Source organism: Heteronotia binoei, chromosome 8 (genome assembly GCF_032191835.1).
Source record: "Heteronotia binoei isolate CCM8104 ecotype False Entrance Well chromosome 8, APGP_CSIRO_Hbin_v1, whole genome shotgun sequence".
NCBI lineage: Eukaryota > Metazoa > Chordata > Lepidosauria > Squamata > Gekkonidae > Heteronotia > Heteronotia binoei.
This window is the reverse complement of record NC_083230.1, coordinates 37,092,247-37,118,084: the sequence shown is the minus strand read 5'-3', so window position 1 is coordinate 37,118,084 and position 25,838 is coordinate 37,092,247. Positions and strand designations below refer to the sequence as shown.

General features: G+C 40.6%; 1 protein-coding gene across 1 annotated transcript in view; it reads right to left on the bottom strand.

Moving 5' to 3' along the window:
* PNPLA8 (patatin like phospholipase domain containing 8) overlaps positions 1–25,838 on the bottom strand; it is a 75,511-nt gene that overhangs the window by 44,597 nt on the left and 5,076 nt on the right. The window contains exons 3-7 of the mRNA XM_060244901.1: positions 25,134–25,283; positions 22,682–22,833; positions 9,893–9,987; positions 2,282–2,453; positions 565–622 (exon numbers count right to left, since the gene is read on the bottom strand). Coding sequence (XP_060100884.1) covers positions 565–622; positions 2,282–2,453; positions 9,893–9,987; positions 22,682–22,833; positions 25,134–25,283 — 627 coding nt within the window. The remainder of the gene's footprint in view (positions 1–564; positions 623–2,281; positions 2,454–9,892; positions 9,988–22,681; positions 22,834–25,133; positions 25,284–25,838) is intronic.

Genomic DNA, 25,838 nt, shown 5'->3' with positions numbered 1-25,838 from the left:
GTAGCTGTGTTGGTCTGCAGTACGAGCTAGATTCAAGGCCAGTAGTACTTAGAGACCAATAAGATTTTTGAAATGTGAGAGGCGAAGCTCTCTAAAGAAGAGAACTTTGACTCTTGAAAGCTTATACCCCCCCAAAATCCTGTTAAGTCTCTAAGGTGCCAGTGGACTCAAATCTAGAATAGTCAAGTAACTCTCAATTTTGGTATTTTAAATAGAAAATTATATAGAATACATTACTAGGGACAAACTGAAGTTATACGGTTCTATGAAAGAATGTTTAAAGTGGGCATTTGAAGCTTTTATAGTAAAAAGGAGCTTTTATTGGACTACTGAAGATTCACACAAATATTAGATTGGAAGTAGCCAGTTTTACAGTCTTTCAGTCCCCCTCCCTTACTACAGCCCCCACAACCAAGTGGTTTTTTACATGTAGATCAGATGATTCCCAACACAATCTTTTTTTATAGTCAACGAACCCCTCCTTTCTCACCTGGTTGGATTCTATCCATTACCTTATTACCTTATCTGCTTGCAGGACAGTAAACATTTAAAATACATATTTACCTTAGGGCACCTTGAATTTCTTGCCGTTTCAATCATAACATCTGATCCCATTCTGTCTCTAAAGAAATTGGGGAAAAAATGTAACTTTAAATATATTTCAACAAGCCATACGTCTCACTTTGTTCCTTACATTTTATTTATTTCATTACTCTGATCCAGCTAAGAACAAGATTCTACCACATTTCTACATGGGACGAGGAAAAGCAACAGCCAACAGGGGTTGTTCATATGGTTCCCAAGCCAGCAGACTGCCTGTGACTCTGAGTGCAACAAGCTAGTCAATTCAGCTATCAGTGTGGGTAGGAGAGGGAGCAAGAGCTGCATTCAAAGCATCCCCACCCCCCATTCTCCCTTCTGACTCCAAAGAGATCGGCAGTAATCTATATGCTCACCTTTGGCTGCTCGGTGGTCTTTGTCTCAATGGCTGTGCAACTGAAGTCCTCTACAGCAAAATGCTTCTGTTGCTTAAAATATTTACTTATCTAAGTTTGTGGGTAAACTTTAAAAGTACACCATTTTTAAACCCTCTGCAATGCAACAAAACCTCAATGGAGTGCCCAGGGCCCAGTAGTGGAGCATCTGCTTTGTATTCAGAAAGTCCTAAATTCAACCCCCATCACCTCTAATTAAAATGTGATTTTAAAGACCTTTCCCTGATTTCCTGGAGAACTGCTGCCAGCCAGGGTAGACAAAACATATTTGACCTGTTTTTGAAAAAATGTCCCTGAGCCTTACTATGTTAGAAAGTTTCTGGCCAGTCTCCAGTCTTCCATTTGAGGGCAAGGTGCTAAAGTTGGCTGTTTCTTCTCAGCTTCAGGGGCTCTTGGAAGAGACTGGTTTCCTGGGCCCATTTCAATTTGGCCTTAGGCCAGGATTTGGGACAGAGATTGTGTTGGTAACCTTGGTTGTGACTTCTATTAAAAACTAGACAGGGGGGATATGACTATTAGTGCCCCCGGATCTCTCAGTGGTCTTTGATACTATCAAAAATTGTATCCTATCAAACCATCTCTCAGTACTTAGAATAAGAGGCACCATATTACAGTTGCTTGAGTCCAATGGGGGGTGGGGGGAGATGGTCTCAGAAGATGGTCTTCCTCAGAATTCCTACTCTGTACCATGGCCATTGACTTGTGGGGTATTACAGGGCTCTATGACATCCCCCATGCTATTTAATATCTATATGAAGTCACTGGCAGGAGGCAAGGGTTGCAGTGTCACCAATGTACTCTTCTTTTCCACCAAATTCTAAGGATGCTTTTCTGAAGCAGTGCTTGGAGTCAGCAATCGGCTGGATGAGGATAAAAAACGGTAACGTAATCCTGACAGGGCAGAGATTCCTTGCGTAAGAAGAAATACACACCAGGAACTTCAGATCTCCCTTGTCTCGGAGGGGGTTATAACTCCCCTTCAAAAGTCACGTTCACAGCTTGAGAGTGGTCACCTTAGAAAACCAGGTGGTTGCTGTGGTTTGGAGTGTGTTCGGACTAGCTCTAGCTCATGTGTCAATTGTGTCCATTCCTGCAACTTTGCTGTATCACTGCAATGCTACTAATATTTTCTAATACTGTGCACCAGCATAAGTGCTGCCATGCAAATGTAGATTATAGGAAGGCAAAACTTATGATCTTTGTTAGAGCTCCGTTTTATGTTCTGAACGTTGAAGGAAGCAAACAACCAACCATTTGTTACAGATACTTAAATAGGTTTAACTTACTTAAGCATCTTCTCCCAGCTTTCACTGTCATAAAATGCATGGCTCCAGCCCATTTTAACAGTTCCGACAATGACATTTTGCTTGAACACGTCAGTTCCTAGTTTGCGATAAAGTTCTTCACACTCATCCAGTGGGATATGAAATATCCCCAACATAAATGCTAATATAGCCCCTGGAAATATTGACAAATTTGAAGCAGGTTATATGATAACCAAATGGGTAAACAAACAACAGTTGTATAATGACTTGTATAATATGGCTATCATTAATAAGTAAAAAAAAAGTCGCACATAAAATCAAATCAGTGTTATATGAATAAAATTATAGGAAGTTTTATCAATGAGAATTAAGCTATATCAAGCTTATGTATAACTTTTTTTTACAGGGATTGCCATACAGTCAGGGTCATCTTCCTTTTGGTAAATACAGGTTCTAAGTTTAGTTAATGCGAAAGGATTTTTTTAGATATTAATGCAATAAAAGTGACATTATCATTGAACATAAGTATTTTTAAAAGGCGTAAAGAAACTCTCAGTTTTGAGAAAACTGAAGCTTTATTATATACTAATACAACTGATTCATAGTTAACCATTCCTTTACAGCACCACCTAGTGTTCCAGGAAAAAAAAGACTGAATTATTGGTTGTGAATAAATGAACAAGGAAACTGTCAGCAAGATTTATGGATCCCTGTTAGTGCACTGTTGTTGCCCAACATTATACCAGTCTGAATAACAACCAACCCCCTTCCCCATTTTGATTTCCTTTACAAATGAAAGCACAGGAGGATAGAAAACTTGCAGATCTGATATTGTGACTCAAGCCTGTGGGCAAAGTGAATTAGGTTTCCCTTTCTTGCTTGTTTATTTCCTGTCATGCTGCTCTGGAATTGAATGAGTGAGGAATTTACAGGATATTTTAAGAAAATCTTTGTCTAACAGGCAAGCAGTTTGTAGTCTTGCATACTATTAGTAGGGTTCCCCCTACCTTCATCCAGGTGAACAAATGGAAAAGCAGATATCAAGGAAGAGGATCCTTATATAAACTGTCTGTAACCAATGCCAAAGCTCTAAGGTAAAACCTTGAAACATCACTCATAGCTGTAGTAACCCATAAACAGTGAACAGTTTTTTTGAGACTATTGCATGAAATGGATGTGAAACTGTAACTACTTTCATCAGTCAGCTTTGTCTATCCATTATAATTGTCTATCATTATTCTTTCCTAAGCAAATAACCAGCACTACAGCCTTTATTAGCCCTTAGGATGGAGTAGGGTAGGAGACTGCATCAGGTAGTTCACAAACTACCAGTAGTTTGATCCTTCATTAGAAAACCCAAGAAAAGATTGAGAGATCTGGTATAGATTTTCTCTTTTTCAAAAGCTTTTATTTCATAAGATTTTTCTCTGTCTTGTTTAGCAGTTAACTTCATTTCTGGTTCTCATCCTAGTCTATGAGCTCTTTCTAGCACTAGGTAAAGGGTGCAGAAATAACTTAGATTTTTTATTACTTGAAGTAGATCTCATTTTAAAAAGTAGGTGATCCACAGAGAAGGACATTCTAAAGCATAGGTATTTCTAACTTTGTAAGAGAAAAATATGGTATTTCTAGTACTCCTTTACAATAGGTATTATGATCTAAAGAGAAACCAATGTGGTGTTAGTAGTAAGAGTTGCAACCAGCATAGAGAAAGCAATCCACAACAACCTATATTGGCATAACAGCATAAACATGCACAATCAGCAAGAAGGAAAACATCCATTACCCCAGCATTTGAAACATTCCTCTCCTCTTAGAAGCACAGCGCAGAAATTCAGCCACAGTCTAAATGATCTCAGGGTTATGAGTGGATAATAGGAAGAGAGCCTTACAACCATCAGATTATCCTTCATGAATTTGATAAAAAGGATCTATGTACATGGCATGAATATCACAATAAAATCTACAATGCAGGAGAACTTTCTATATCCCTCAAACCACAAACACAAAACCTGTAGGAGTATGGAATTTTCTTAAACCTCCTGTACAACACAGCAGAAGGAAGGACATTAAAACGAGCTAACATGACGGCTCTACGAAGGTTGGAGGAAATCAAGCAAGAAAGATACTCTGCCAATGTGCCACTAGAGGAGATCCCCCACCTCAAAGAGGAGAATCTGCCAGAGAACAGGCTTCTGAGTTCTTGCATCCCAATATCTACAAGTCTTTGTTTAATCAAAGCAAATGCAGTCCTCTTGGGGAGGGATACTAAATCAGCAAAATTGAACCCAATTATAGAGCTTTTTTTCCTATATTGGGTAGTCATGCAGATAATTGGGGTTCAGATCATTTGTATGCAATGAGATTATTAAGACTACTGCTAAAATGCAAGCGTAACCAAAATTAATTGTTAAAATTCAGGCTTTTGTCTCTAGAAGTCTTTGACTGGTCTCCAATCATATAGCTGCATAGGGCACACACGCTGGCAGCCCTAATAGTTTCCTTGGGTTGTATTTGTTCTGCTTTATTAAGGGTTGTGATCCAAATTGGAATACCATAAAACAGTTAAGCACTAATTTTGTGGTTAAAAATCTAAGCAGGCTGCAGGAATGTATTGATTTTCCTTAGTATAGTAGAAACAAGTGATGGCAGGTACGTTACTATTCACAGATTTTATCACTTCTTTATTGTCAGTAACTCATCTAGTGCTGTAGTGGAAACAGACTCCTAGGTGGTGGAGGTATTATTATTATTATTAGGCAACAATCAACAAATATACAGAGCTAAAATTAATTCATATAAAACAATATAGCATTCTAAAAACAAACTCAGATTCTGCAGATGGTGATAATATTAAATTATATTCACTCCTCCCATACATCCCCCGGCTGGTATAAAGCAGGTGACATAACCCCAAGGCAGCAGATCAACTCGACAGAATGATTTCAGTATCTAAAGCGTCTGACTTGTTCAATCCCTTTCCCTCTTATATTCCACTTGACAGGTTTCCAAGTTTTCCAAAAAGCTATGATTTTGGATTTATCAAAATTTAAGGTCAATTTATTCGATTCACAGTACTCTAAAAAAGTGAAATAACATCTTTTTTCATCCCTATTTCTGAAAGGAAGAATAACTTTAGCATCATCTGCATACAAAAGCAGCAGTACATGTATCACCCTGAGTTTTGGATTATGACCATCAATTCCTTTCAAGAAGGAGGCTATTAATAAAAAAAAAGATTAAATAATGAAGCTAAGATGCATCCTTGTTTTACTCCTATATTATTTGGAATCTTAGGAGTTGGATCTCCCTCCTTTGAGCATCTAACTCGATAGGTGGTGTGAAGCTTTTTGATCAAAAAAAGCAATCTTGCATCAATCCTTAGGTCCCTTAATTTTTTCCACAGAAGATCTCTAGGAACAGAGTCAAAGGCCCCCTTAAGATCTAAAAAGGCTGCAAATAATTTAAGCCCCTTCTCTTTCCTGTATTTGTTCACCGAATGACTTGGCACAATACAATGGTCTAAGGCTGATTTCCCCTGGCAGAATCCAACTTGCTCTGGCCCTAAAATTTGTGGTTCTAATATCCACGACTTGAGTTTGTTTGCCAGATATCTTGCATACAACTTCTCAATAGTGGATAAGAGACTAATAGGTCTATAATTGACAATCTCCTTTTTAAAATATAGGGACCACTACTGCATTTGTCCATGTTTCAGGTATCAAACCCATCCTATCAATCACAGTGAATAGGGCAGCTAAAAAGGGGGCCCACCACTCAAGAAATGCCTTGATAGTTTCAGGAGGGATTGCATTGGGCCTGGGGGCGAGAGAAAGCAATCACTAAATTCTTTTATACTTCAGGGGGACAATATGTACCTTCCGTGCTCAGAGTATGTAACTCCAAGGTAGCTGGCCATTTGTTATATAAGGCTGGTGTATAGATAGAGGTTGTTACTGAGAATATTGATTGATTGCAAATTAACTTTCCTCATGGTATATTGAGGGCCCCCAAATGTTTGGCTGGCATTGTTCTAAGAGCTGAAGCAGGTGAAGTTTCTTACAAAGCTAGGGCATGGAGGAAGGCTTTTAATTTAAAGTTAAAAGATCTTGCAATCAGATCCAGAGCTAAGGATGCTAGGTCTCATTAAATTAGACAAACATAAGAGCAACTGGGATAAATTGATGAATGATAAGCTAATGTGCCTAGGGATTTCAATAGAATTGATGGTGAGAACAAATGTCGATGAACTAAGCCATCTGATTGAAATTCATCTGAAACATCTGGATTATAAAAGCACAGCAATAAGGTCAAGAAGGGTTTGCTCAACTTTCACTGTGGGCATTACCCTTTACCTATTAGCATCCCAATGTATTTTTGTGATCTAACATATCCTAAATATAGATGAGCCTATAGGCCGACATATCTTAAAACACAACCATCTGCAGTCTTGGCAAGCAGATATGCTGGTATTGCGTATTCAGACAGACCATGAAATTGCAATGTTACACACATTGAATCCATTGACCATGTCCTTTAAGCTGCACTGAATTTTTAAAACTTAGACAGGAGCTGATTTTCCTCCTATTAAGTAAGTGCTCTGTTTCTCCAACTGCTGAGACTTCTAGGGTTCTGAGCAATTAAGATGGATGTGTTACATACAGGGTCACATTTTTTTGGGTGAGACCCCATTATGTGGGTAAGATAAAGGTAGTCCCCTGTGCAAGCACCAAGTCATTACTGACCCATGGGGTGATGCCACATTACAACATTTTCTTGGCAGACTTTTTTTTTTTGCAGGGTGGTTTGCCACTGCCTTCCTCAATCATCTACACATTACCACAGCAAGCTGGGTACTCATTTTACCAATCTCAAAATGATGGAAGGCTGAGTCAACCTTCACTACTTGAACTCAGCTTCTGCTGGGATCAAACTCAGATTGTGAGCAGAGTTTGGACTGCAGTACTGCAGATTACCACTCTGTGCCATGGGGCTCCTTATTATGTGGATACCTTTCCTTTAGTTTAAACTCTCAGCAGCTGTTCCAGATCAATGGTTCGAATTACTTAGAAAAAAGACAAGAGGCATTAGCGGTAAGAGAACAGAATTAGAACATGTAGCTAGAAGACATGAACAGAGCACCATAAATCTGAACACTGGTACTACAAAAAGGAAGACCAGACCTCAAAATAAGTTGAAGGACAACATACAGGAGGGGGGGGGGGAGAGTTGCAAAATATGGCTGTCCCAGAGATCATTTCATCCTCTGTTAGTTCCAAGGGAGACTGAAGAATCTATATAAAATCTTAACAAGCCAGCCTTTTGTCCTTCAACGAGATCATATTTTCAATTTAGTCTTCAAGCCTGTTTTAACTAATTTGCATCACTTAAAAACACCATGCTTGTTGGCATATTCTATGGCATATTTCACAATAAATTAGGAACATTTCAGATTAGATCCAAACATACCTTCCTGTTAGCTAACAGCCTTCTTCTAAGAAAGTATCTTACTTAGCAGGAGGGAACCTTTGGATCTCACCCAAAGTACTGATTCAGTACTGGAGGAATTTACCAAAACTGAATTAATGGCTTCAAAGAGATACAAGCTATTTCACAATTATTTATCAACCACTGGTTCCCTGAGGGTTTTTTTAAAGTGTTCTTTTAAACAGTGGTTGGCAGGTACTTACACTTACTGAGCTGACAGATGCTTAAGAGAGATGTTTAATTGCCGTGCCAGTGCAACAGTTATCAGATAGAGCTGGTGTAACATCAAATACAGCACATGCACCTGACATTAGGGAGATAACACGGAAGCAAAAGAACAGGGACAGCGCTACCACAGAGTCCATTAACCTTATCAAATGAGTGTGCTTGCGGATTTCACTAATAATGCTGCTATTTGACATGCAAATTTGCATTACTTTTTGTGACATCTAGTAAGAATTAGTATCATAATCTCCATGAGTTCAGAAAGTCTCAGCTCTTTAAAACCAGGCCCAGACTCTTGTGTCTCCAGGCCTGGCATCTAGTGAGGCTTGTACCTCCTCATCCCACTTACCTCTCCTCATAACACCCATCAACAAAAGGGAAGAATATTTAAAGAAGGAAGGAGTTACTATTGACAAGAAGGGTTCTAATGAATACCCAAAAGTTATACTATTGAACACAATCCTGATCTAAATTAGGAGATAAAAGTAACTACAATCTTATGCTTTGTATCAAGAAAACCTGTTCTGAACATGCTCTATTGTGATATTTCCACTGAAGGCTCTAAAGAAATCCTCTTCTATATAATGATCCTTGTCTATGACAAATTACCATGCCTTCTTTCCAAGGGGAAGGATATCTTCCCACCCATTTGAAAGGGGCAGAAACCAGCAATTAAGGGGTCTGTATATGTTTTCCTAATTTGTTGGAAACATTTATTTCAGTAGGGCTTAGGTGTACCTAGATGTGGGGGATGTATTGCCATTGATTTATAGGGAATCAAAACTGCCATACAGCAATTTCAATAAAAAGATCACTACTGATTTCTCCTACCACATAAACACTACTTTTTACATTAATTAATATACAACATGTATTCCAACTTTTATATCAACAGTATACTGGCATTTTATCTGATGGTGGAAGGGCTGTCAAGTTGCAGCTGACCTATGATGTCTCTGTAGGGTTTTCAAGACAAGAGACGTTCTTTGCCTACCTCTGTGTAGTGACTAGGGATGGGCATGAACCAAACCACAAAGCAAACTTTGCAATTAATTTTGCCGTTTGTGGTTCACAAACCAAAAGCCATGGCAGGTGTACTGTCACAAACGTCCACTAACTTCTAAAGTTGTTTGCGGCAGTTCATGGATAGAGCAGAAAGCAGGGGTTTAAATGGACTCCAAGTCACTTTAAATTCCTGCTTTCTGTTCTTTGCAAAAGCCGCAAAAACAGCTGAGTGGCAGGAAAGTGCTCCCCACCACTCTGCTGCTTTCAGCTGTCTTCTGTAGTCCCTTTAAACTTTAAATTTTAAAGGGACTGCAGAAAACAGCTCAAAAACCAACTGAGCAGTGGGGAGCCCTGGGCTTTCCGCAAATCCCATTTAAAGGGATGGTGGTCTCTTTCAACGGGGCTTGCAGGGCCCCAAACTGTTTTGGTTCATGAACAAACCTCTCATTTCATAGTTTAGTCACAAACCGATATGAACCACATTTTACTGGTTTGTGCCCATCCCTAGTAATGACCCTAGACTTCCTTGGTGGTCTCCCAAGGAACAATACTGCTCAGTGTGCTAGATTAACCAGGGACAACACTGCTCAGTGTGCTAGACTGTATGAGCCCGGGCTACCCTGGGCCATCTAAGTTAGGAAAAAAGTCATCTGCACAGTTGTAAAATAAGATACTCATTTTTCCAACTTCTTTATTGTAAACAAGCAGAAAAAGACTATTCAAAATGGCTTCTATTACAGATCAGCTGGTATACAAAAACACATATAACCCTAAGGAGCATCTACATAACCAGCAACAAGGCTTTTCTTGGCTTTGTTTAAACAGTATCTCCAGTGCTGGAGGGTGCAAATACTGCACAGATTTCTATTGGGTGGTATGCGGGAGTTTCAATATCATAATATCAAGGATCTTTACCTGTACTCACTCCACAAATATAGTCAAAGAGATGGTGAACAGGCTTTCCAGTAAGCTCCTCAAGTTTACGAAGCGTCTGAAGTGCCACTAAACCCCTACAAGATAAAAAAGGAGCCAATTTATACAAGTTATGGTATGTTAACAGGAAAAAACAATGCTAATTTACAGCATTATCAATTTATTTATTTATTTTTATTTATTTAAGATTTGTATCCCGCCCTTCCCACAAGTGGCTCAGGGCGGCTTCCAATAGTAGATCCAACAAAATTACAATAGTTAAACATATAAAGGGATCCGTATTTAAAACAGATAAAACAGATAAAACAGATAAAACCTTAGTTATTAATACACATTAATAAATATTGCAACTGTATATAAAAGAAATCCAGCAAGTTACATTAAAATTCTCAAGCTAGTTATAGGCTAGCCGGAAGAGGGTCGTCTTACAGGCCCTGCGGAACTGAACAAGGTCCCGCAGGGCCCTCACCTCTTCCGGCAGCTGATTCCACCATGTGGAAACTAAACTAAACTAAACTAAAAAACCATGAAAGTTGTCACATTAAAAGTAGTTTTAAAAACTAACAAATTAAATGTTTAATATTTTAAGGCAGACCTTCTACTAGCAAAGAAAAAAGGGAGGCCTCCAGTGCAGCCAAATTTACTTCACTTGTACCTTGCCTTTCTCTCCAACAGGGACCCAGAGCAATTAGGTCACTCAGCAATCTTTTATGGTGTGTGTCTGTGTGGGGGGGAGGATTTGAATCTAGGATTTGCTAGACTTTGACTTACACTACACAACACTGGTAGAAGGCTGAACCTTCAATTTCAATACTCAATTAAAAAGAATTTTTAGAACTTGAAATAATTTCTTTCTCTGTTAGCCTCTTATTGTACCCATAGCAGCAGCAAGCTTCTACAAGACAGGAGATACCAAGTGAAAGTAATGACAGGCCAATGTGAAAAGATGTAAATAGGAAGAAATTCTGCATGGATCAAGTGGATGGTTAGTTTTTTTTAAAAAAGATATCTTATTAGAAGATCAAAGGCACATGCTATGAAACAGCATAAACTATGGCTGTGTCTGTATGTTATGTGTTATGTGTACACCTAAGCCTTGTTGCCTTCCTGGCAACTTAAGATACGCATGCAGTGTATAAAGGTTAAAAAAAAGGTAAAGGTAGTCCCCTGTGCAAGCACCAGTCGTTTCTGACTCTGGGGTGATGTCACATCACAATGCTTTCATGGCAGACTTTTTTTTATAAGGTGGTTTGCCATTGCCTTCCCCAGTCATCATGCATATTCGTGTTGATTAACTGGAATTTTGGGCTAAGACAACCAGCATGGTTAATAATTTTAAACACTTCTGGTTGTCTTCACCAACCCCCCCAGCTTTTCTCCTTGCCAGCTGCATTGCACCTAGGATGTCAAGGATAACTGTGGCCACAGTGGGGTCTGTACCTGCACAGTGACATCCAAAGGAATAAGTACTCTCTTTCAATTTATTCTTTGGCCCTCCATTGCGTGAATAGGGCATTCCAATCCACTCCTGAAGCAGGCAGCCTTCTGCCATGACCTCACTTGACAGCCCCTGGCTTCAGTATGACAACCTCAGCCCTCTTCTTCAGTATCAAGAAGCAAGATAAATGGCTACGATTATTGTTCAGAATGCTATGGAAAAAAACTGACAGTGTGTTCCTAAGCAGTTATATTCTTCAGTTCACTGAAGCTGAGTGCTTATTATAGTGAAACTAATTAGGACTGCCCTGTCAGTGTCTTGAGGCATATTTTACATAATTTTGAATATCACAGCAAAAGTATAAACACACTGCTTTGCTTTATCATGTTAGCTGAAATGAAAGGACTTGTGTACTGGATAAGCAGAGCTTTAGCTTATACCGCTTAAGAAATCAGTTCCGTCACAGTGAAAGTGAAAAGTTCAGAGGCTTCAAAAGGCACAGAGATGGAGAGAATGGGGTTGCAAGAATGCAGTCACTTAGGAAATTGGAAACAAGAATACATTACTGCATGCCTTCATAGCTCACTGATTCAAAACAAGACAGGATGGTAGGGATTACAAGTAATTATTGCTTCCAGGCAACTCTAGTTTATGAGCAATTAATTGGTTAGTGTTAAATTTGAGTTATAGCTGACAGTTAGCAAAATTAAACCAAAATATCTCTGTAATTGACAACCTAAACAGTATACTAGGGGAAAAATAAATGAGAACTGTGTTACAGAGATAGGTTACCAAGAATAAATTTTGCCAAATACTGCTAGCTACTTGCTCACTCAACCAAAAGTAGATTTTTATCCCAACGTTAGGATGAGGCCCTAAACATAAATGCAAAGCATTTAAAGATTCAAGAAGGCTTGTGGTTTGTGGTTTTTTTAGTTCCACATGTTGTTATCTCACTGGAGACAGATACCATGGTAAAATGTGGGGAACTACCTGGACACAGAGCAAGAACTAGCTCCGGATTATTAGCACAATGAAGTAAGCACATTTATAACACTGAAAATTCTGGTGACACTAACTACATTCAAAATTGTTGCAAAAGACAGTATACATTCCTTAAACGATATTTTAATTTCCCCTTACGATTCTCTTTAACTTCCTTATCTTACATTTTACTGCTAGTTGTATGAGGGTCTCAAAGTAAAGAAAGTCAGCACTAAAATCTATTAAAAATTTAAACTGATTATTTTATATATTTTTTTCTGTTAATGATTCTGAAAGTTAGCTTTTTATATTTTTTTTGAATAAAATATTTTTATTGACAAACAAACAAAACATACAAATAAATAATTGAAACAACACTTCCTACTTAAACAACTAACATCTAAAGGAGCGGTTGAATTAGTTCCAATACATACATCTTATTCTATCAATTCTATTCCCAAATGTTTTGCCCATTTATACATAGGCTTCCAAGTTTTCTCACATTCTACTATATTTCCATCTCTCAATCTAGTTGTTAACAGATCCATTTCTGCTGCCTCCAATAATTTTAGGATAAATTCCTCTCTATTCGGTATTTTACATGTCTTCCAGTATTGGGCATACAAGATTCTGGCAACCGTTATGATATGGAGCAGAAGTTTTTTCTCTATTTTAGATATCGGGATTTTACCAACATTTAATAGATATAACTCCAGGACATGAGGGATTTTCATTTTTAATATTTTTTGGCTCCATAAAGATACTTGTATCCAATATTTCTTGGCCAAATCACATCTCCACCACATATGATATAATGATCCTTTGATCATATTATTGGTTTTCAAACAAATTTGAAAGCTACTTCTGGAGCAAAATGAAAAGGGGCAACTAGAATACGAGGTAAGATAATAGACACATTCTCTCTTCAGAAATTCCCATGCATGTATAAAAATGACTTTTCATCTGACCATCAACATGATGAAAGAATAATTTATACACAACCTCCTTGCTCAGTAAAACTAGAAGAAGGGAGGTGTAAGAGGAAGAGTACGACGAGGAGGAAGAAGACGAGGAAAAAGAAGAAACATCCCGTAAATACTGCCTCCCCCCCCATCCTGGTCTCTGGAAAAATTGTCCTCCACAAAACCAGTCCCTGGTGCCAAAAAGGTTGGGGACCACTGATCTAGGGCACCATTCTGTCTCACACAGCAGCCAACAAGGTTTCAATCTCAAATTACAAGCAGCCCAATTTTAAGACTTACTAAAATTACCATGTAGTTTGAGAATTGAACATTTATTTTTATTTTATTTTAGTACATTTCTATTCCGCCCATTCCCCATACGGCTCAGGGCGGAGTACAACATATGATAAAACAATAAAATACAATAAAAATTCTATAAACAGACAACTCAACAGCACTCAGATTACCATGTCATCACATATTGCCCAGCCTAGCTGTCTCACATCACGGCAGTTTTTATTCCATTTCCTAGCACAGATGACAGTGCTGGCCGGAGAGGCCAACCAGATCAAGAACAGATGCCTGCAGCCTCAGCTAAAAGCCTGGCGGAACAGCTCCGTTTTACAGACCCTACGGTAGGCTAATAAGCCAGATAGGGTCTGGATCTCAATAGGGAGCTGATTCCACCAGGTCGGGGCCAGGACTGAAAAAGCCCTGTCCCTAATTGAGGCAAGGCAGGCATCTCTTGGGCTGGGGACGGCCCACAGATGTTGGGAGGCCGAATGTAACGACCTCCTGGGCATATATGGAAGGAGACGGTCCCATAGGTATGTTGGTCCCAAGCCGCTTTAAATATTAGAACTAAAGCCTTAAAGTGGATCCGGTACTCAATGGGCAGCCAGTGCAGACTGCAGAGCACCGGCCGAATGCCCATCCGTAAAAGTGGTGCAGTCAGCAGGCGAGCTGCCGCATTCTGCACCCGCTGCAGTTTCCAGATCAGTCTCATGGGTAAGCCAGCGTAGAGTGAGTTACGGTAGTTTAGTCTGGAAGTGATCATTGCATGGATCACTGTAGCCAGGTCCTGGGGGGATAGATATGGTGCTAGCTGCCTGATCTGCCGAAGATAACAAAAGGCAGACCTGGCAACCATCGTGATCTGGGCCTCCATGGAAAGGGAGGCATCCAAGGTCATTCCTAAGCTCTTCACCTGTTGGGCTGGCACCAATGTGGCACCGTCCAAAGCTGGGAGCTTGATGCCCATACCCACCTCACCCTGACTCAGGTACAGGACCTCCGTCTTAGCTGGATTCAATTCCAGCCGGCTCTGTTGTAACCTCCCAGCCACGGCTCCCAATGCCTTAGACAACTGGTCAGGGGCGGCGACTGGCTGGCCACTCATCAACAGATAGAGCTTGGTGTCATCAGCGTACTGGAGGCAACCCATCCCAAAACCTCGGACAATTTGGGCAAGGGGCCGAATATAGATGTTAAATAATATTGGCAAGAGAATGCGTGGATATATAAGTGGATGCCGCAAGGAAGTCTGCTTGCCAAGCACTACCCTTTGTCTCCGTCCCCGAAGAAAGGAGGAAAACCATTGTAAAGCCACTCCCTGAACTCCGGCAACGGCGAGTCATAAGGTCGTAATTGACCGTGTCAAATGCTGCTGACAGATCGAGAAGTATCAGCAGCGCTGACCCGCCTTGATCCAGGTGCCGTATTAGGTCATTTGTGAGAGCGACTAGGACAGTCTCCGTCCCATGGCCCGGGTGAAAGCCGGACTGAAATGGGTCCAAGGTAGATGTCTCATCCAGGAAAACCTGTAACTGCTCCGCCACCACTTTCTCAACTACCTTACCCAGAAACGGTAAATTCGAAACCGGGTGGTAGTTGGCCAAGACCCCAGGGTCCAATGATGGTTTTTTCAAAAGCGGACAAACCACCGCCTCCTTCAATTTCTCTGGGAAGGTCCCTGTTGAAAGGGACAAGTTGACAATATCACCCAGGGAGTCCCTGATACCATCCCGGCTGGCTTTCACCAACCAGGAAAGACAGGGATCCAGGGGGCAAGTGCAGCCAGGATCCTGTCCACATCCTCCGGCAAGAGCCTGCTGTAGCAATCCAATATAGGACCAGAAGATGGCCACAGAGCTTCCAGTTCACGTACTGTATCAATCGTGGCAGGTAGGTCCTGGCGGAGAGTCAGGATTTTATCTACGAAATATGTTGCAAAAGCCTCAGAGTCAATATCCAATTCTCTACCATTTTGATTGCCTGATGGCAAGATTGTTAATGACTGAAATATTCTAAAAAGTTGGGCTGGGCGTGACTTCGCAGACTCTATGGAGGCTGCATAGAACTCTTTTTTAGCAGACTTCACAGCCCCTTCATAGACCTTCATAAACGTTCTATAAGAGGTTCTTGACTCTTCGTCACGAGTACGTCGCCACACTCCTTCTAGCTGTTTAAGTTGCCATTTCATCCTCAGCAGCTCCACAGTATACCAAGGGGCAGCTTTGGTACGACAACGAAGAGGGCGTCAAGGAGCGATGTCATCGATGGCAGTGGAGAACCGGAAGTACCAGTCCTCCACTAACTCATTCAATGACCCGCCAGAGGGCACCGGATCCCGCAGAGCCTCCTGAAACCGCTCTGGTTCCATTTGGCTCCGCGGGCGAGCATAAATTTGCTCACCGCCTGAACAGGGGGGAAGTTTCAGGTCTAACCGGGCTTTCAGAGCATAATGATCTGGCCATGGAACGGGCTCCACTGCCACCAGAATTAGTAATACACCTGCCCCAAAGATCAAATCCAGCGTGTGACTGGCCTGATGCATGGGAGCTGATACAAATTGGCTGAGTCCTAGTGTCTCCATGGACACCAAGTCCTGTGCCTGTTGAGATGCTGCGTCATCAACATGGACGTTGAAATCCGCCAGAACCTGGGGGAAGTCCAATGCCCAGGTGGACACAGCATCCAGCAGGGCAGGCAGGCTTTCTGGTGGTGCAGTAGGTGATAAGTATACCACCCAGATTGCCAAACTCTCCTCAGCTTCTCATGCTAGGCCAACACACTAGGCGATGTTTGGGACAGGAAACGCCCTGAAAGAAAGAGTCCTGGATAAATACAGCAACTCCCCCCCCCCGCCCATTTGTCTGAGACTAGTGGAGGACAGAAAACCTGGGCGGGGTAAGCTAGTTCAAGGCAACAGTGTTGCCTTCCCGCACCCAGGTCTCCATCAAACATGCCAGGTCTACCTGCTGCTCCATGAGAAAATCTTGCAGAGTAGCGATCTTATTATTGATGGACCTGGCATTAATCAACACCAGTGTCGAAGATGGGATCTTCCTAGCCCCACAACCAACATGCCTTGGGATAGGACATAGGTGGGAAAGGGTCCAAGCATTTCCATATCTCTGGCCCTTTCCTTGTCTTCACACTCTATGCCCACCGTCATACCTTCCTTGTCCCTCAATGACTGATATCCCGGACCCTTACATGGCCTCCTCAGCATAGTGCTATCGGGCCAGGCAATGACCCTGCTAGCATTTACTGGTGGGCCAAAATGTGGGCCTTCTATATCTCTGCCCACTTCCTCCTATACCCACTCCCAACTCCCCACACCAAGCACTGTATCAATAAAGTGTTAAAAACACTATGTACGCCAGCTTTGTATAAACATTGCAAGTACTGTAGTGAGATATGCCGATTTAAAGTGCATGATCTATTTCTCAACTGTGAAACCTATGTACGGATACCAAATCAGTGAATTGGGGCCACACTTAACCAAAACAGATTCTTCTACAAACTTGGGGATACCTCCCCCCCCAGCTTGCAGAACAAAAAAATCTGAAATCTTTTTTTAAAAAAAATACACGGGGAGAGGGGAATGATTACTTCCCCCAAAAGTAAAGTAGTGTTCTCTGTGCAAGTGCAGAGAATGAACCTCCCTCTAGTGGATCCCAAGAGCTGCACTGGGCTCAGCGACAAAAGTGTGTGTGTGTGGGGGGGGATTCACCCCTTGTTAATTTTGTAGGCTCACACCTTTATAATCTAATGGCAAAATCAGCCAAATCTGAGGATACTGAAATATGGTGACTGGAGCTGTGAACAGACAAGACAGATCTTTCTACAAACCAGAAAAATGCCTCAGATTTGCAGGAATAAAATGTGAAATCTCATTTTTAACCCTCATTGAGGGTGTAGGTTAAAAACAACCCCAAATGATAAAAAGAGTGCCTGTGGCTTCAAACAATGGATTCCCTCAGTGGCTGTTGCTAGGCAACAATACTTTCCAGGCTTGGTTCTGATAGTAGAAATCTGTGGGAGGATCACGGCCCTTTCCAGGGTTGCTATTAATGCATGAATGAAGTATAAAAAGGACAGACTCACTGGTACCAGGTCTAGGGTTTCCAATTTCAGGTTGGGAAATTCCTGGAGACTTTGTGATGGAGTATGGGGAGGGGAAAAGCCTCAGCCATTTTTATATGGAGTCTCATGGAGTTCACCAAAACAGCCGTTTCCTTCAACGCAACAGATGTCTATTGTCTGGAGTTCATTTGTAATTCCAGGATATCTCCAGGTCCCACATAGAGGTTGGCAACCCGAGGCCTGGCAGCAACCTCTGGGTGACTTGATACCACTTGACTTGCATGACTCTCCAAGGCTGGCTGCTTGCTACTGTTCAACAGCAGTGAATCAATGAAACCCAGTGTGGTGTAGCAGTTAGAACTAAAGTATGGTCTGGGATAGCCAGGTTCAAATCCCCATCTTGCTGTGGAAATTCACTGGATGATTTTGGGTCAGTTGCATACTTTCAATATAGCTTATCTCATAAGTATGTAAGAGAAGCCATGTTGGATCAAGTCAGTGGCCCATCCAGTCAAACACTTTGTGTCACACAGCAGCCAAAAACAGGTGCCATCGAGAGATCCACTAGCAGGGCCAAACTCCAAGCCCTCCCACTGTTATTCACCAAGAATACAGATCCATCACTGCCCCAAACAGAGAGTTCTATCTATACTTTGTGGCTAATAGCTCCATATGTTTCTCCAATCCCCTATTATAGCCACCACTTCCTGTTGCAGTGAATTCCACATATTAATTAGCTTGTACTTCTTTTTATCTGTTCTAAACCTACTAATTATTAATTTCATTGCACACCCACCAGTTCTTGTATTATAAGAGAAAAAAATACATCTTTCTCTACCTTCTCTAACCATGCACAATTTTGTAAACCTCTATCATGTCAACCCCAGTCATCATTTCTCCAAGCTAAAGAGCCCTAAGCACTTTGACCTTTCTTCACAGGGAAAGCGTTCCCTCCCCTTAATCATTTTAGTTGCCATTTTCTGTATTTTCTCCAATGCTATAATATTTTTTCAGGTGCAGTGACCAGAACTGTACACAGTATTCCAAATTAGGCCATAGCATCGGTCTATACAGGGACATTATACTAGCTGATTTTTCATTTCCTTTCCTAATAATCCCCAGCATAACATTTGCCTTTTTAATTGCTGCTGCACACTGGGTCAACATTTTCAGTGAATTATCTACCATGACTTCAAGAACTCTCTCCTGGTTAGTCTCCTCCAGTTCGGACCCCATCAACGTGTATTTTTAGTTAAGATTTTTGGCTCCAATGTGCATTACTTCGCACTTGCACATGTCGAACATCATTTGCCACATTGCCACCCACTCAACCAGCCTCAATAAATCCCTCTGAAGAACCTCACAATCCTTCCTGGTTCTCACCATCCTGAACAATTTAGAGTCATCTGCCAATTTAGCCACTTCAACTCTAACTGCCAACTCTAAATCATTAATGAACAAGTTAAAAAGCACTGGACCCAGTGCTGAGCCCTGGGTGGTACTCGCTTACCACCCTCCACTGTGAAAACTGCCCATTTATACTCACTCTGTTTCCTGTTAATTCACCAGTTCTTAATCCACAAGAGGACCTGTCCCATTATTCCATGATTACTGAGTTTTATGAGGAACTTTATCAAAAACTCTCTGGAAGTCTAGATAAACAACATCTTTTGGGTCACCTTTATCCACACGTCTGTTCAACCCCTAAAAGAACTGTCTTCCCTTACAGAATCCATGTGGATTCTTTCTCGATAGCTTTTGTTCATCAATGTGCCTACTAATTCTATCTTTAATAACTGATTCCACAAACTTACCCAGCGTTGATGTTAGACTGTCCAGTCTATAATTTCCCAAATCTTCTCTGGAACTTTTTTTTTAAATATAAGGATTACATGGATGGAAGCAGATTTCAATGATAGTTTGTATATTTTTGTCAGAAGATCCACAAATTCACATCTGAGTTCCTTCAGAACTCTTGGGATGTGTGCTTTCTGGGCCCGGTGATTTGTTTTTAACGTCTATCAGTAATAGGACCGCCTCTCTTGTCACCTCAGTCTGACTCATGTATGTCAACACCCCTCCTGAAATCAGTGGTTTTGGAGTGAGCAAGCACCTCCCGTCTTCCACAGTGAAAAGAGAGGCAAAAAATGCCTTTTTTCTCTTATCTGCCATTTCCTTATCATCCTTTAACCCCTTTGGACATCCAGGGGTCCCACTGCCTCCTTAGCTTGTTTTCTGCCACTAATGTATTTGAAGAAAAAATATTGGTCTTTTTTTTTTTTTTGCAATATGTTCCTTATAGCCCCTTTCTGCCTCTCTGATCATCAACTTACATTTTATTTGCCACTGCCTGTGCTCCCTTTTATTTACTTCACTCAGACTAGCCTTTTAGAGCTTAAAGGAATCCTCCTTATATTTTACAGCTTCCATTACTATGTTAACCGTGCAGGTCTTTTTTATATCTATTTGTACCCTTCCTAACATTTTATCTGAGCTTCTAGGATTGTAATTTTAAATACTCCCCAAGCTTCCTGAAGGGATTTGACCCTCTTTAGCTTTCCTTTCAGTTTTTTCTTTACAAGGCCCCTCATTTGAGAAAAGTTACCCCTTCTAAAGTTAAAAGTGGTTGTGGTTTTTTGGGGGGGGCAACACTGTAGTAACACAAATGTTCAACTTAATAACATTATGGTCTCTTGAGCTCACAGGGTTGTTGAAAATATAAAAAAGAGGAGAGGAGATAATGTGAACTACTTCAGGGGAAGATGGAAAATTAAAGAGGGCAGATAAGAAAAGAAAGGAGCAGGAAAAGGAAGAAACTATGGAGCTTTCAAGAAAAGGAAAGAGGAAACAGTGGGTGAGGGGAAAATGAAATGCCTCCTGCAAGTCCTTGCAGGTTCCCACTTGTAGGATTCTATTTCCACTCTCCAAAGACAATAACTTGCCTTGATCAAAAAATTATTTTATTTCTTACTGTTTTTACAACCCACAGGAGGAGAACCTACAGAGTTAGTCATGTAACTTAATGACAGCTGCCAAAAATTTCATCACACACAGAATAGTTGGTTCATCTTTGTCTCTGAGCAGCCGGGATGATTTTGCTTCTGGAGAAAGACAGTTCTGATTAAATAATGGGGAAATCAATTCAGCTCTTAAGTTTTGAGAACATAGGGCAATCAAAGAAGATGTGGTCGACAGTGTCAATTTTGTTGCTGACACAATTGCAGTCTATCTAAATATGGAATTCAATTGAATCTTCACAGCATCACTGCTGAAGGTAGGGCATTCAGGCACACTGGCATAAAAGCCCTTCTACGCTTTGGAATAGTTTTAACTCAGATAAATAATTGATTTATAAAACTTTAAACTGAAATTAAAGTTGTGTTCTTTAAATGGGAGAAAGATGTTACTCAGCTGATAGCACATGAAATTGCTACTCAGAAAATGAACCTCTATTTGATATTTTGAAAGAAGACTGTAGTGTAGATTAAGAATCACTTCAGAGACAATCTAGTATATGTAGATAAAATCCAATACATTTCAGTTTGGATTATTATTTAATTTGTTTTAAACATTTATATTCTGTCTTTCCACTGTTGTCTTCAAAGCTTCAGTAGCCAGCTGTTCATTGCAGTTGCAATGGCCTCCTCACCAAGTTCTCTATATTCACTTAGAATTCATGTGGAAGAGAAGACTTAACCTCTCAGTTACATTGGGCTTTGGAGGCTATTCCTAGTACAAGAAAAGCAATTATCCACCCTCATCTGTAACTGGCGAAAGTAAGTTACATATATGGGAGAATGGTGAGTTTTCTCAAGGGTAAGATGTTTTGAACATGTGCATGTAAACACCATTTATGAAGACCTTGCATGAATTACCATTTTGTTTCTGGGTTCAATGAAAGGTGCTGACTCTGACCTACAAAACCTCCACAACTTGGATGTCTCCAGGACTGTCTCTTCCTATACAAATCTGCAGAGCAACTGAGATCTCTGCATCAGTGTTTACTGCATGTTCCCTTCTGTGGCTATCAGAAGTTAGGGTTTGGTGATGACCTGCGCATACTGGAAAACCATTACAGAGGTTGCAAAAAAACAAACTATCTTCTTTTTTTAAAGAAAAATATTCATGATGAAGCATGAGAAGGAACATAATATTCTTTTAGGACCAGTTAGTAGGGGCAGTCTTCTGATATCGCTGTTCTAGCATTTTTTTCTTTTCATAAACCGCCTTGTGTCTCAAATACAGAGAAAGAATGGTTACAATTTTTAAAAATTTAAAAGAATTTATGTGTTTGTATTGTTCACATTGTTTTACATTTCTATGCTACCCACCTTAAGGAGATTCTAGACACAACTTGGGATGTAAATCTTTTACTAGCTAAATAAAGAAAAACAGAACTGCATGAAATACATCCAGTTTATACTACTCTTGATGTACCTTTGGGTTTGTATTTCCTTGCCAGCTTAAGAGAAATGGAAGGTACAGAAAATAGGTGAATGAAAAGAATTAAGCAACTATTTTGAAGTCCATCATTTTAAGTCTGTCACTCTTCCATTTCTGATTAAACATCAACAACATGAAGTCAGAGTTCTTCTACTAGAATATCTATAAATAAACGCAATGCTCTTCCAAAAGTGGGAAGCCTGTAAAGCCCAATGGTATGCATGTATACTGTATGTGCTGCTGGACCAGTAAAATTAATATTTTTTTTTCCTCTGATCTCAAATTGGCAGAATAAGCGGCATGGATACAATCATGCAGTTCAGAAGATTTGTGCAAGCACTTAAGTCTTCAGGAAAAGGTGTAGTGATTTTCACAGCTTCCCTAACACATGAACTGCAGACCTCCACTCATCCTCCAAAGCTTTTTTCTGAGGGACTGCTGACCTCCAAGAACAAACCTGCAGAGGGCTCAGTGGACTGCTGTGAGAGGGGAAGGTGGGAAAGCCTCACTTTGTAATGTCTGTAGACAGTTATATCCCAGTAGAAGTCATAGAAGCAACATATTCTGACCTACCTTGTTCCTCCACCATCGATACTGAGAACACGAATGCCCCAACCTTTCACAGGATCTGTATATCCAATCACTGCCAACGCCTCTCTAACAGCAGCCTCAAGAGCTTCATCACTTGCTTGTCTGAGACGCAACAGGCAGGGAATGATTTTTTCCTAGAAATAAAAGATTTTATATATAGAAAGAACTATATTGTTGTTGGACATTCCTTCACTAAGTCATATTACCCTTCCTTTTACATTTTAATGTCTGAAATGTTTACCACCTTAGGGAGCCCAAATTGGATGGAAAGGCAGCAGAGAATCATATAATGAATAAAATAAACTCTAGATTGGGGTGTCAAACTCATTTGTTATGAGGGCTGGATCTGATATAAATGAGACCTTGTTGGGCCGGGCCATGTCAGGTTGGGCCAGCCATGTCAGGCCAGGCCATGTGTATACCTATTTAAGATCAGGTAGAAGAAAGATAAATTTATAAAGGATGCAGACAAACACAATTATTTTTTTTAAATTAAAACACCTTAAAACATTAGCACTCATTGGTCTTAAAGGTACTTTCTTTGTATTTCCCATGGGATCCAGGGAAAAGCTCTGGCTCTTTCCTTCCTTCCCCAGGGGACTGGGGGAGGGGTAGGAGACTCAGCCAATAGAAAGAAGACTTGGCTCAGTAGCTTTGCTGTGCAATTGAGAGAGCCTGGAAAAACAACCTCTGCCTTCCCCCCTTCCTCCTCAAGGGAGGAGGCTCAGCCAATGGAGAAAACAGAGGTTTTGCTTTGTAGCTCCTGTGTGATTGAGCAAGTCATCCAAAGCAAGCTGTTATGCAAAAGAAAGTGCAAAAACCAGGAGAGAAATCACTTCAGGAACAATAATATAAACAACCACTGGTTATAGTGACCAAATTACTACGTTATAATGGTGCAAGTATACAAATAAACAAGAAAGATACAAAATACATAAACAAATCTTCCAATCAAGGAGTCCCTATGTGCAGGTAGTCGACTTAGAGGGTTCTGCTTTGATTATTCTTCCAAAACAAAAACAACTGTGCCAAAACAATAGCAGTCTGTATTTCACTAGAAAAATATATACACAGACACCCTTCGAACAATTTATTCAACAAGGGGCACTCTCTGGGTGCTATTATCAAATTTCCTGGGAACCATCACCCCGGCAGGTTATCCCATCTCAGAATCCTGCGTCAGGTCACAAATTTGGCTTTTTAAGGTGGATACCTCCACCATTCCGTGTGCATTTTCCTGCCCGCTACCTTGCTGGAAAATCACCCCCACTCCTGATCAGTTTGGGTCCCATATAATGTGATGCTGGTAGTCATAAGGACTCCCCCCCTCATTTCTCTCTTGCTCTTGAAGTCTTTTGCTTCTTGCTGGACAGATAATGTATGGCCCATCAACAATACATCACACACGTTTTTCACCACACACACAAGCACTTCAGGGTGGAGCAGACATAAGAGGAAAGTTTTACCCAGACCATCAAGTTAGGCTTTTGTGCGAGTGTAAACATTTTCTCTGTATGTCTGGCTCTAATAAGCATTCTATCTTGAGGGTTGGATACTTCCATTTCATCTCATTCAGCTTGACCTTGTAGCCACACCTACCAGGCCAGATACCACCTGAATAGGGGATGAGCCATCTGGTAGAACACTAGGGGGTAGAACACTGGGCCCATTCTTGTGCTATCTGAGGGTAGGCACAAAGAGTAGGGTCGGTTAGGTCACGTGTAGAGTCCTTTGCCCTTTCCAATACACATCACACATGTTTTTCACCACACACACAAGCACTTCAGGGTGGAGTCAAGGCTCAGCAACTTGGTATGATACCGGCCCCTTTTCTGAGGGGGAGCAATAACTCAAGAATCTGGGGAATTCAGCACCCTCCTTTTTTCGTTCGTTCTTGAGATGAGCCAAGCTCTCTCCCAAACCTTCCTCAAGATGAATACTCTGGAGGTGGCACCTTGAAGGACTTGATAGGGTTAGTGATTGTCCTCGGACTGCAGGGAATTGGGGAACAGACTCGCTTTAAACCCCTGCTTTCCACTCTGTCCATTAGCTGCTTAAAAAGTTTGTGGAAGTTTTTGATAATAAACCTGTCACAAACTTTGGTTCACAAACCATGAACACAGCAAAATTTGTGAAGTAGTTTGCTTGTGGTTTGGTTTGTGCCCATTCCTAATAGGAAACGCACTTTCAGTTCTGATTGGATAAGGGCAAATCATAGTTTGCAGTTTCACATGTAACAAGTTTCTGGAATCAGGAAGTCTAGAGGCCCATGGCACATTCCAAATTAATGCTTTGTGTATCTGGAACATTATGCATAAGTCAAGATCTGTAGCAAATTGCACAATTCACATTTAATAGTTCTAGAAGATTTTTTGAGCAATTATAATCAAATTTCTTATTTGTGATCTGTTTTTAAGCACCAAGTTATTTGTACCTTAATAGCTACTCCTCTACTTTCTGGAAATTCCAAGAGATGGTATGTCAATTCTTCAACCCGGTTGATATAGACTCTTCTGTTAGATGATCTTCGCAATGCTTGAGCTAACGCCCGGGTTCTATTATCAATACTCACTCTCGCAATAATCTAAGAAAAAAAGATGGATATATATGGTAAATTTTTTTACTAAAAATATTCTTGTGATGCTTAAATGGCACCAACTTACAGACTAAAAGATTCACTGAAGCACAAGCTAACTCATCTATCCTGCTAGAGTCTGCATATGCACTTGGGTAATCACTTCATGAATCTAACGAAGAGCATTCTAGCACCTGTAAACTTGTTAAATTTTAGACTAATTTCTACATCACTGCTTTTTTCCCCAATGGACTAACATTGCTTTAAGTTTGGAAATAAACATGTACTTTGAAACCAAATGTTATTTTCTCACACACACACACATCTTGAGTGTGTAAGTATCTACTTGCATAGTCACAGCAAATATGAAGTCTATTCTTAATCTAACAGAAGTCTCATGGCACCTTAAAGATTAACAATATTTCAGCATGAGCTCCTGTGAGTCAAAGCTCACTGCTTCAGCTGCTATGAAGGGAAATCATTATGAATGAGGGAAACATGTTGGGACTCCTCCACAGTATTCTTAATCTATCACAGGATTTTTTTTAAACAAAAGTTTCGTAA